General features: G+C 41.7%; 2 protein-coding genes across 8 annotated transcripts in view; both read right to left on the bottom strand.

The window, feature by feature from the left end:
• Positions 1 to 6624, bottom strand: part of SH3KBP1 (SH3 domain containing kinase binding protein 1) — a 210228-nt gene extending 203604 nt beyond the window's left edge. The window contains exon 1 of one of the 2 annotated variants that reach the window (XM_053935584.1): positions 6249 to 6624. In XM_053935584.1, the coding sequence (XP_053791559.1) occupies positions 6249 to 6252 (4 nt within the window). In that variant the 5' untranslated portion in view covers positions 6253 to 6624. The remainder of the gene's footprint in view (positions 1 to 6248) is intronic. The other variant, XM_053935585.1, reaches the window with a different exon arrangement.
• Positions 6625 to 7627: 1003 nt separating this feature from the next.
• Positions 7628 to 13182, bottom strand: part of BCLAF3 (BCLAF1 and THRAP3 family member 3) — a 33807-nt gene continuing 28252 nt past the window's right edge. For all 6 annotated transcript variants that reach the window (XM_053935312.1, XM_053935316.1, XM_053935315.1 and 3 more), the window contains one exon: positions 7628 to 12593. In XM_053935312.1, coding sequence (XP_053791287.1) covers positions 12564 to 12593 — 30 coding nt within the window. In that variant the 3' untranslated portion in view covers positions 7628 to 12563. The remainder of the gene's footprint in view (positions 12594 to 13182) is intronic.

Here is a 13182-nt window from a genome sequence, read left to right as displayed (position 1 = left end):
ACTGAAAGCTAATTAAATATTGATAGATCATTTTGAATGCTTTGGGTTGAAAGGGACCTTTAAAGATCTAGACCTAGTCTAATTGGGCCTTGACTTGCAACACATGCAATGAATCTATATTGACATTTTCAAAAAAGCATTAGTTCCCCGGGGAGCTGTGCACCAATGCTGACTTTGATCTTCAAATAAATGAATAGATTTACACTGGTTTTGGTGTGAGCGGGTTTCAATTGTCAGAAGTGATTTAGCTGCACAGTATGAAAGACAGAGAATGAGGTAAAGAGGAACTTTTTCCTTCTGTACAATACTTCTAATGAAATTCAAAGGCAGAGTTCAAAAGACACCTCTTTATACTGACACTACTGATTAATCAGAAGTTAGGGATATTTTTCTTGTATAAATGCTCAGCTTTCTATAATACATTATCTTTGTTGCTAAAGAGAATTTTTTTCAGCACAGACATAATTTCTGATCCGCAAATCCACACAATTCTTCATACTAAATCAGAAGCACAAATTCTCAGCAACTCTCCCACTGTAACACAAACTGCTGTAAGACTGGGAACAAAGAAATCCTTTCCCCTTTCACTGCTCGTCCTCCAGGATGCTCCATTCTCTAAGGCAAAGTTATGTTAGGAACAAAGCATAGCCAAGACCTTGCAACAGTCATCTCACCACACAGCTTTTATGTGGATTTACCACTGCATTCTCAAGAGTTGCTTTCTACTGATGCTTCTCAGTTACCAATAACAAAAAGGAGGGGAAAGACAACTTCATTTGATAATACAATCCATGACTACTGAACTGCAGTATTTGCATATTCTCTCACACATAGGGACTTCAAGCTTTTATTGTTTCCTCTCACTGTGAAGCAGACTGTCAGCAATTACTTTTACATTAGCTGAATTACTGAATCTTGATACTCACCTCCTCTATCATTCTCCTCTACCTAATATATTCTTTCATCATTCCTCAGTGTACAGAATGTAGATATGGCCTGCAGCTACTTCCTGCTTTTGCATCAAGAGAAAACCTTCACTCCCTGGTCCAGGATTTTAAAAAACACACAGATAGGAACCATACAAAATCCATCATCTTTTTTTATAAGCTAGCTCTATACCAGCAGGATCAGAGCAAAACAACAGATACCATCTTTGCGGCTGTTTTCACTCCTTTGATCTAGTCAGGGCTAACCTGCTTGCAGCACGTCAGTCAGTGACCTCTGACACATCAGACCTGAAATTTCAGCTGCTCATTTCACATTTCCAAGCTCTCCTTTTTCTCCTCCTAACACATGCAACCCTTCCCCTATAAGCAGGAAAAGAGTCAATGCATTATCTACAAGGCCAACACTGATCTTCTATAAATATTCTGATATACCAGCGGTATTCTTAAAGCATCCTCTAACATCCAGTGAGTAACAACTAAAAAATAAGCAATCTTAATAACATCAGAGATATATTTTATATATTACATTAGTGGCAGTTTAAACAGAAATATATATGCACTCAGCATTCATAACAAAACAAATCTGCTTCTCAATAAAGTGTTTTATTACATTACATTATTATTACATGCTCATTACATTGCTTCCTTAAACCCAGTCAGGAAAAAAAAAACCTTTTCTAGCAGCTCTATTGTAATTTCTTTGATAAGCTCGAAAACAAGCAAGAATTCTGCTCTTTTAAGAAACCATCTATTTTAAGTATTATGTTCTTTATCAGACTTCCTCAGCTAAAAGCAACAGTTAATATAAAAAAACAACTCTAATAGACAGTCTGAGGAAGGAAGAGCTACTGCAAAGGAGCAAGCAGAAGAGATGCCATAATCATAAATTATTTTCATAATCTTTTACAGGTACACATATATTTACATATTTTATATTTTTTTATTTCCAACCCCTATCTTCATCCATATAGAAGGCAGCTCTGACAACCTTTTATGACAGGAATGTCATTATCTCTTGATTTCTAAGAAAAGAAAACTTCACACCAGCTATTTTTAAACAAAACTTAATACAGGTTACCAAAATATTTTATTACAGTTTATGAAAACTCCGGAACTCAGATCATAAGCCACAGGCTGTATAATGTCTCCGAACCGCTGGACACCTGATCCTGAACAGCTCCAATGTAGCTGCCTTCTTGTGAGAAAGAAATCTACTAATGACCACAAAAGAATTAAAATCAGTAACACCCCCATGAGGAGAATAAAGACTTTTTACAAGTCAGGAAGGATTTTTACACATTTTTTTTCCTATAAAGCCACTTTACAGTTGCTTAAAACCTTGTTTTAAAGAAGAAGTCCAAGTAAAAAAAGCCATGATAATCATCTTTCTTATTACTTTTCCTTATTCAGCTGAAACTGTTCAACTGCCTTCAAGGATGATTAGAATGGCAAATACTATTTCTATTTTTAAAATCTTACAGCTATTTTACTGAAAAGTTCCAATATCTCCACCATTTTGGAAAGGCAACCACAAGCACACCTACCATCTTCTGTGTACAACTTCTGCTAAGCTCAGGCCTCAAAAATTCATCATTTTAGATGGGAGAGTAGGGTTGCTGGAGTTCACCAGCCACACTCCCCAGGGCTCCTGCTGCAGTGAGCACGCTCCAGGTGTCACCACGGGGCCAAGCAGAAGTTTAGATGGAATACAGCTCTGGTACTGGAGGTCAGCCTGGCCCCACACGCAAGAAATGTGCTCAGAGCACTCCCTCTGTTGACGCTGCAATAAGAGAGAGGAAGGCAGAGGAAACAGCATCTCTGAAACGTGCAAAGAGAGACAGAGAAGGGGGGAAGCTGAGGGCAGGGGATAGAGGAGAATTTAGAAAATGAAAAAAAAAATTAAGAAAAGTAAAAACAGAAAAAGGGATTGCAACTAGTACAGAATAATCACACTCTCACATAGACTGAATTCTTTTGATTGCATTACTTGTTGGTGTAATATTCCTTTGGTGTGTATAAACTAGCTGCAGTATTCCACAGCAAAGCACCTTTCTCAACCAGTTATGTAAAATCACACAGACAACAGCTGTCTGCCAGTGGAAGTAATCTAACTGGTTCAAAGGGCACAAGACTCTCTCTGAATCCAAACTCCCAACTACGGTGGCAGCAGAGGTGATCAATGTGATTTCACATAAACAAAAGCAGCACTTCCTCTCTTCCCCTTTCCAAACAGCAGAGTTTTAACAATACCTTGAAAAATATTTAGATTAAAAAATATTGATGAAATGGTGTTCAAGCATTGTGATGAAGGTTTCAGCCACATAGCTTCATTGTAACATTATTATACAGGACCCACATCTCATTTAATGCACTAAACTGGCTGTGCTTTGAACATGAGCAAAGAATGCACAGCAGAAGAAGGGATTTTCCTTCATTTAGTGCAGAAGTTGGGAGGGGTGTCTTGACTGACAGAAGGAGCTGCACAGCTGCTTCGTGATGATGGCAGTTAAACGCTGCTCTCTAGAATCACACTTCTACTCTTGCATTTTCTAAATTTGATAAGCAGTACATTTTAAACCAGGTTTCCCCACATCTACTTTGTTTTCTGCACCTTCAACTTCAGGAGGACAGTCTGATATGTGGACACCACATGCTCTTGCAGTTGAGACTGAGTTCCCTGACCATACTCGAGTCTAAGTAGTTTCAAAATAAAAACAGAACAAAACAAACTCAAAAGCAACAACAAACAAACAACCCTCTCCCACACACAAGTCTCCACAAAACACCACATCTTAATTTCTCAAACATTTAAGGAGGGGGACCAAGCTTGTTTCACTGCGTTCATGACTACCTTCAAGATCTTTGCCTTATCCTTTTTATGTTGCAGAGAACTAACATCATTATTTCACTCAACTCTCCTGAGAAGTCCATTGCAAGTGCAAATTAATTAATTTTAATGCACTCTGCCTATAATGTCATAGAAGAGCTCATAAAACATCAATTACACAAAGTATTTCTTGTAAGGTTTGGGGTGTGTGTTGTAAAGAAGCACTGAATCTCGGTATACAGGTATGTGTAACATACACCCAATATATGCATAGGGTTGGGCTTAAAACACTCTGCAGAGACACTGAGAAAATATAAATGGTTGATATAAGAAGGTTTACAACTAATATAAAAAACAATTATGCCTAAGTTTATACACCTTCTTTGTGTATATACTTTGTATAGTACACAAAGAATTCACCTATTATAATTATTATCACCTATAATAATTATTCTCTTCTGCATCTGAGTTGTCTTACAAAAATGCTAACTATGTTAAAAATGTGTTTAATAAAACTGCTTTCATTTGATATCTCCTAGAAAGATTTTACTTTCATACTATGCATATCTTCACCTCCTTGCACAATTTTTCTATTTGTTTGCAAACTCATTTAAAGATATGAACAACAATTAAATCGTATTTACCTTCCCTCCACTCCCATTTTGCAAAGCAAAGTATGACTGAATCATGATGATTTGGGAAAGTCATCATCCAAATGAGCTTTAAAGAAGCCAGATGTGTAGGATCACTGCCCAGGAGAGGGATGGGTGGGTAAAAAGAAAAAAGATGGCCTTTACTACCAAGTTACTGTATTAAAAACCTTCCTAGAGCTCTATCAATGCAAATTACTTTGTTGGTTCTTGGTTATTCTTTTCAACCATGAAGTCTAATAATTGGACTGTGGAGTAAATTGAAATCAGAAAAGCCTTATTGTATTACAATACAAAGTTAGTAAGAAATAAATACATTGGAAGAAGATAAGAAACAAAAAAAAATTTTAAAAACTATATCCTATGACATGCCCTACTGACTACAGATTCTGCTCCATTCAGCAGTTACAAACCCTACCTCTCAATGCAACACTATGTTTAAAATCTTATCGGTTGTGACAGAAGACAGAAGTTGAGAGCTGTGTCAGTGATCCGGCAAACCAACCCTACCAGAACTCCTGCAATGCCCCCAATTAACTGTGGCAGCCGGGGATGCCGGCCTGCCGTCAGCAGCGGCGGAGCTCAGCCGGATCAATAGGGCCGAGCGAGCTGCACAGGGATGAACCCATCTCAGCGCGAACGGGAGAGCTAACTGGAAGTCGATAGCATAAAGCTTGTGCTTAATCTGGTAATATACAGGTAAAGCAGCTGTGCCTCGCTCCCATAGCACCCCGCAAACTAATCTCTCAAAGAACAAAGGGACGATTTATTTCCTACTATATTCCCAACGTCACTGTATTACAACAGGTGAAATTGTGTAAAATGTCCTCCCACATCACGCATTATATTCAGTTGTTTCGGTGATGCTGCTCTTAGGTTCCCCCACAGTCCGACCGCATTTCCGCCGCCGTGAGCGAAGCGGGCAGCGGAGGGCCTTGGGACATCCAAAAGCCGCTGTTTCGGAGCACCGTTCGCTGCTGTCTCCAGACGCCGGCCGGCTTGCGCACCAAGGCTGCCCACCGACAGCTGCCGCTTCTTTTGTTCCCGTCATTTTCTGCCGGGCACCGCGCTGGGCAGAGCGAGCCGCGGGCAGCCGCACTCCAGCGACGCCCCGCGCGCATCGCTCAGCCCGCGCCTGGCACCGCCGCTGCCGCCGCCTCGCCCGCATAATGGGACAATTCATCCCATCCTCCCTCCTGCACAGGTAACGGGCGCTGCCCAGCCCGGGCTGGGCATCCAGGCGCAGCCTCTTCCCGAAGTCCGCGGGTGACACCTCACGGGCAGCGGCAGCCGCGGCTCCAGCGACCCCGCGCAGCGGCCCCGGCGGCCGCCCCCGCCCGGCGGGGCAGTGAGGGGCGGCGCGGGGCAGTGAGGGCAGTGCATCCGTCCCCGCAGCCCTCGGAGCGCAACCTGCGCGCCCGGCGCGGAGCTGTCTCTTCTCTCCGCCCGGCCGGCCCGGTGCCACCACACCCCAGAGTGCCCGGGGAGGGCCGTGCCCGGCGGGAAGGCGGCGAGGCCGGGGAGCCGATGCACGGGAGGGTTCGTACCCGTGTCAGCCCCGCTCGGGAGCACCCACAGCGGCAGCCCCGAGGGGCACCCCCCCGTCGCTCCGCCGCCGCCAACACCGACCTCTCCGCCTGTCACATGAAAACAATTATTGCTTCGGCCGGGGGAGGGGAGGACAAGTTAAAAGCCGTGAGGCGGAGGAGCGGAGGCCGGTGGCGGCCACCTCCCTCCCGCCGCCTCAGCGGCACATGCACCCCACCGGCTAGCCGGGAGCCCCAGCTGGCCCCCAGCACCGCCACCTCGGCGGCCTGAACTCACCCATTTATGTCGAGCTGGGCTTCGCCTGGCAGCGACAACAGGCTGAAAGTTTGGGGCGGGTGGCCACGGCGAAGGAAGGGGGCGAGGGACCGCCCGAGCCGCCGCCGCGCGGAGCGGAGGCGCTGACAGAGCCGCTCCCTCCTCCGGCGGCCACCGCGCTCAGCACTCGCCGCAGCCGGGCTGCATCCTGCGTCCTGCGCCGCGGCTCCCTCGGCGTGTGTGAGAAAAAGGAAATATACAGAAATCAGGCGAGAGAAGGGGCTCAGCCTTCAGCTCCTGCAGTCACCTGGGTCCCCGCTGCCGCCGGGAAAAGCAGCCCAGGGCGAAAGCGCCTGGAGGAGCCTGTGCCGCCGAGCCGCGGGAGGGGCGGGCGGTGAGCGCGGCGGGGCGCGGGGCGGGACCGGCTCGGGCTCCCAAGCGCGGGCAGCGACCGCCTCGGCTGCCGCTGCTGCTGCCGGGGCGAGCGGCGGCTCCGGCTCCGCGCTGCGGGAAGTGTCGCGAGACTGCGCCAGAGCCGCTGCGCCGCCTCGGGCCGGTGGGAGAGGAGGGCGGGGAGGGCGGCAGGAAGCGGAGCCGCGCCGCGGTCCCGGCGGGGGCAGGGTCGGCGGAGAGCGGAGCCTCGGCGGGGAGCGGGGTGGCTCCCTCCCTGTCGGGGCAAGACTCCTCAGGCACAGGGAGGGGACGGGGCGCGTCCTCGCTGGGCGCTGGGGGAGGATGGAGAGCGCTCCCGGGCGGCGGGACACGCACCTAACCGCGCATTCCTGCCCCGCACCTGCCCCGTCCGCGCACGGACCCAGGCAGCCGTGCCCGGCCCTGCCCTGCCCCCGGGGCTCTGCTTTCAGAGCGACTGGGAAATGCACCGGCGGCGCCGCAGGCGACCCTCATCTCTGCCTGGCCCGCCTTCCCCGCACACACCGCTACAGGTTTGGGTTGAGGAGCAGGGGAGGAAGAAAAGACAAATAGGGCAGATGAAGAGTGCCTTTGGGGTAGTGTTGATGCTTCACTAAAAAGAGCAGCGTCGCACAGGAGTGCGGATCGTTCGTACTGCAGGAAGATGCGAAACCCCTGCAACAGTAACAGTGTGCACGTATCAGCAACATGCCTGGACAGAAAGGCATGGAAGGAGGGTGGGGAGGCTTCTGCACAGGCACGTCTTCCCACAGGTAAATACCCTTGGGAAAAAACCTACAAGAGCAGCAGAGGAGAAATGCAGATTAAAAAAAAAAAAAAAAAAAAAAAAAAAAAAAAAAAAGCTGGTATTAAAGATAAAGTATAGGTAACATTTTACAGCATGAGCACCTTGACTATTAATGAAACAGTAAGCAAAACCAGCCTGTTAATTAACAACTACTGAATCAAATAACTGAATTATTTATAAGTAAAAATTTCATGAAAACATTTATTGTCTGTAGAAACAAAATTTACATTTATTTTATATAAACTATGTTAAACATACATATAAACATACCTACATCTTACTATATATCCTTATGAACGAGGCTTTTCGATATGGAGTAACATTGTCAAAAGCACCGTTGTGGACTCAAAGACTACAGACTTAAAATGCATTTGCATTTAACTCCAGCTTCAGTAGTTTAAAAATGTCATTTCTTATCCACACTTACAAATAATTAAAGGCTTCTCTAACTGTGTGTTTCCATGTGCACACATATGTACCCATAGACACATCAGACAGTCCTTGAAAAACTACAGTATAAATAACATCAACAATCTATTCCTTAGAAGTGGACATTAGTTCCCCTCATTCAACTGGGAGTAAAAAATTCCTGCTATTCTTAAAACAAAACAATTTTTTATTCCTTGAAGAACATACTCGAACAACAACTGTTTCCACTGCCTCCTCCCCTCAATACTAATGATGTGAGAAGCCAGTCACAAAATGAAAGCCATCTACTACATTATTTACAGAAAATGAAATATTAAAAAGACAACATGAGATTCAGACTACTTAGACAAAATTCAGAGCAATGAACAGTGAACAGAAGAAAACTGCACTAAAAGTGGCACACTATTAAACCATGTGTCTAAATACCTACTCAAAATCCCTCCAACAAAAAACCACCAGGCATGGGAGGAAGGGAAAGGTGTTATGACAACAATTTTCTCTGATCTTGACACTGAAAAAATAATGTTCACAAAGCTCAAAACAGAACACACTTAAATGTTCATGGCTATCCTTAAGTGTTAGGGAATCAAGTGTCACAAGGAGGCTTTCAATGATCTTGAAATGGCTTTTATTCTTTCTTTCCTTCGTAAGGAGGCTGAAGAACTTCTTATCTTCAAATTCTGCAGCAATGGAATGAAGTCTGTCAAGAGTCAGAGTTACATGCAGAAACATCATTTTTTCAGATTCATTCTGAAATGATGCAAGGATGCAGGTCTGGATGCAAGTCTGAAGTCGGTCTTTTAGAGGGCTCTCCCATAAAGAAATTTGTAGATTGCTGTTCAGATGCTTAAAGAAAGGCAAGAAGTAGGTTTCAACACAGTATGGGAAAAGCCTTCCTTTAGGAAAGCAAGGAAAAGGAAATTTAAGAAATCCCTCTATTTACAGTCTTCTAAGATGAATACTGAGAAATCAGTCTCTCTTAGTTATGAACTTTTATCACCTTCTTCAAGCGACTCTCATTTTCCATTTCACAGACATGACAGAAAATGACTTTCTGATGCATAACAAGCAAGTTTTGAGAACTTTGCCTTTAATGCCACAAAAGCGTAATCTTGGGGTTTGGTTCAGTTTTTAAGCAACTAAGTTCATCTAAATAAAACTCAGCATTTCAGCCTGGGGCCTTAGGGAAGATGGGAGCAGGTAAACATGCAGCAGGTGATTGATCAGCTGGACTTACTCCTATCCTCTGCTATTAGTTACCTGAGTTGAGACAGCTATGTTCAGGTCTCAAGACCATCTACCTCCATCAGGTAAAATGATTTCAAACATGTAATTATTAGTTAAGGCAGGCTTAGAAATCTTGCAATGTGTTGCTTCTTACTGTCCCCAGAATTTTGGTAACCTTGTGAACTCAATCATCAAAAATTTAAAAGAAGTATTCTAATAAATTTATGCAGAACTTAAATGGATCAGCTATATAAATGCTAACAGCATAGCAACTTAGTATTTCAGACACTTAAAAGGAAGACTCTAGTCATATTAAATCCATTACATTTTTGGATAGCAATTAAAAATAAAATTTCACATGTGAACAACTGAAAATGACAGCATTTAACAGCCATTTCAAGCTAAACAAAACAAAGGCAATTCACATTTGTATTTTCAAAGTATAAACCAGAAAGCTAGAAAGCTCTTAAGACAATCACATTTTTAATTTGCCCTTCCAATGCTAACAGTGACAGACTTTACTAATGAAAGAGTCACTGTTTTACTACAGAGGCTTACACACCTATTTAAAGTAAACAGTTGTTTTAACAAGAACTGTTAACAGTCCATGCTCTCACTAGAAAGATTGCAACATACTTATGTCTTTGTACATGTGTTTTCTACAATGCAGTCACAATACCGAAAGGCACCAGGTTATTCAAGTAAATTGACCTTTCTTCTACTTAACCATTTTCCTTGTGCCTTCACAACCCAAACAGCAACTTCAATACACTGCCCTCAACTAAACATTGTATTCCAGTATAACAGAATTTCCTGTGCTGAAACAATAAACAAGCTCAATTTGGTATGAGTATATACACACAAGTCTCTGTAATTCACAAAGATAAATCTACATAGCAATGTCTTATCATAGAGTAGATGCTTCTAGCATCTAAACCATGAATTTCTATAAAATTAATTATTTCTGTGTGCATTTTTTAGAATACAAGAGGTTTATCATGACAGAATCCAAAATTATTTAAGTAAAATTATCGGTAAAGAATGTGATTTGAGTAAATGGGATCATACAAAAGATAAACCAACTGAAACAGTGACTACATTTCATATGACATTCATCTTACGACCATGGGTTGGGGTGGGAACCAAAGTCAGCAAAAAAGTCAAAAACCCCACAAACTTCTTTGCAATACTGTTGTAGAAATAAACACAAAGCTAAACTGTAAAGGACAAAACAAATTAGAGATATCTAATCATGCATAGATAAAATAAAGCACAAAATCAGGAGTCAGTCACATGTTGAAACCTGGTTAAAGCAGCATTAACTGACTGAAGTCTGAATACTCCAGCATTACTTCCAAACAGTGTTAACAAAACTACCATGTCAGAAGTTTCTTCATGTATTCCCATTTACTCAACAAAGAGTTCTCTTCCAGAATTTAATAAGAACACTGCAGGAAACTTACAGACACAGTAGTATCCTGTTGAATAAGACAACACAGCCTCAGTAGTTTGTACTGTATCATATATGGTTTCATTTCTCACATCTTTTACAGTGCACATTCAGAGCAGTGTGAAGGACTTGTTGGCTTCAGGGTAAATCTGCCCCTCCTGGCAGGGCATGTGCTGCGCTCCCCTGCCAACAGCCTGATCAGAACTGCAGCTACTCCACATTTGCTTTAGGATGACTCATTTAACCTGTTGTTTGAGTTCCTTATTTTTATCTCCCAGTAAATCTACACAGGATGACTCTGCCAGATTAATCACTGACAGCATTAAGTAAAAAACCACTTTCTTATCTGCAGAAGGTTGCCTGCCTCTATATGTACAGGGAGTTCCTTTCCTTCCAATTCCCATTTTGTCTTTGCATGTTAAAGTTACTGAAAAAACCAGTTAAATTATTAATGATTGATATTTAAATGGAAAACCTGTGTTTTAGAAACAAACCATCTCTTATCATTGAATGACCATGCCTTATTCCCTATGAACGCTAAGCAGAACACCCATGAAACTGAAGAGCTCAAGTCACAGTAATTGTAGCTGTTCTGAACCATAATTACATTTTCAAACACTCTCTCTACTGAAGGCATTGTGGAAAAAAACATTACAAAAAAGCATGCAGAAATCACATCCTGGCTTTCCACCCAAAAAACCAAATCTCCTTTTCTGTGAACATACCTCTAACCCAGAATTGGAATTCTGGTCTACCAGCCACAACAGAGACTAGCCTGCATTCCATATGGAAATACATCTGCCTGCATGTATTGAGGATATTGTGAATTAACATTTTTCTTGAAAAAGAACATTTCTTAAGACTACATGCTATGCATCTTTAATTTAGTGTCAATAAGAAGTCCGAATAAATCTGCAATACATACACACAACCCTACTACAGATAATGAATTAAGGCAAAGGCTATAAACAGGAAATAAACACAATACTGTTTATAGCTTCTTATGAAACAGGTGTGGCTATTTGAGTTTTGCACACAGCCTAACAATACTGCAGTATGGTAAACTTCAGAGAATCATTCCAAACAAAATCATCGGCTATCTGCATTTAAAGCAGTTTCAATTATGAGCAATTTCTTTGTTAGAAGACATGCTTTCAGAAAATTACTTTTTTTGTTTTTCTTGTTATTTAGTACTTCAGGCTCCAATTTTAGAATTCACAAAATCACCAAATCATTTATGATGAAAAAGATTAGAGAACATGTGGCTTGGTCAAGAATCTCATACACCAAAATATAATGAGACAGAATAATCTTGAATACAGACCAACTAATCTTCTAACAAACCCAAGCATGCTTTCAGTGCAGTTATAAGCTACTGCTACAGTACTTTACATCACTGCCTGTTACCATTAATTTTCATCAAATGCTGAAAGTTGTCCCGACATTCTGACAATTTACAAATGTATATACACATCAGAAATCCAAGTGTATTATTAATCCAAAGTAATACAAAATACTGTTTTATGGAAATGACTGAACAGAGGTGTAAAATCTATTGCACAACCTAAAAGGTCATTAACTGGAAAATCCTGAGCTAATGTGCTATTACCAAACAATTCAGGCACTTTTTTTTTCCTTTTTATTATTACATTAGCAATAAACTTTCAACATATAAACCTCTGGGTAGAACAGCTCAAGTTCCATCTGTAACATCATACTTAGAGAAGTATTCAATAAATAAGACTCCCTTCAATGACTTCCTTACTTGAGACAGGTATGCAAACAGAACTAAAGGTACATAATATGATGTTTCAATTGAATACTGTACTTTAAAAGCAATTATTAAAATTGTAAAAAAGTTCTGCAGCATTCAAAATAAAGTTATTTTTAATCAAGAAAGTTACAGCATTAGTTCCTTTATCCTTTTTTAAGTCTTGAGAAAGTTGTCAAAAACTGAACAGATGCTCCCTTTGCTGTGATATCTGTTTCAACTTCAGAATCTCAGCTCAGTTCAGGTTTCTGTTGCAATATTTAGATTTCCCTACACAGAGGAAAAAAAATCATTACTGTCAGTTGTAACACCAGAAAAACCCTCCAAACCTTCCTAAGTTCTGTATGTAAAATGCAAGATTCTTTCAATTACGGACTCAAACAGCACAATTACAAAGACTGTACCTTAAAACATACACAGCATTATTACTTCAAATGAAATAAAGTGAAATAGAGATGTTCAGACCTATTCAACAGATCTCGACAAGTTTTATCATTACAATAGTCAAAATGCTACAATTTCAGGAACAGCTTTGGTTTTTAGGAAATAGCCAACCAGCAAACAGTATGCTGTTAAGACAATGGTTGTCATACTTATTCTTCAGGATTTATTTTACTTTAACTCAGACACACTCAAATTCATCAGGTGTAAAAAAGAATTCAGTAGTCACTGACGATTCTCTGATTCAAATAATAATATCTAGTAGCCAGAATGTTTTAAGTATGCTTTATAGGTTCCAGACAAGAATCTTAACAGCCAATTACAGAAGAACACTGGAAATTATTAGGAATACCTCACTACAACAAAATTGTAACATTGCTATACATATTTTATAAGGTCATAATTGGGGGGGATATCT

The sequence above is a fragment of the Vidua chalybeata genome, chromosome 2 (assembly GCF_026979565.1).
Source record: "Vidua chalybeata isolate OUT-0048 chromosome 2, bVidCha1 merged haplotype, whole genome shotgun sequence".
Classification (NCBI taxonomy): domain Eukaryota; kingdom Metazoa; phylum Chordata; class Aves; order Passeriformes; family Viduidae; genus Vidua; species Vidua chalybeata.
The sequence above is the reverse complement of the archived record's forward strand: the minus strand, read 5'-3'. Positions and strand labels throughout refer to the sequence as shown.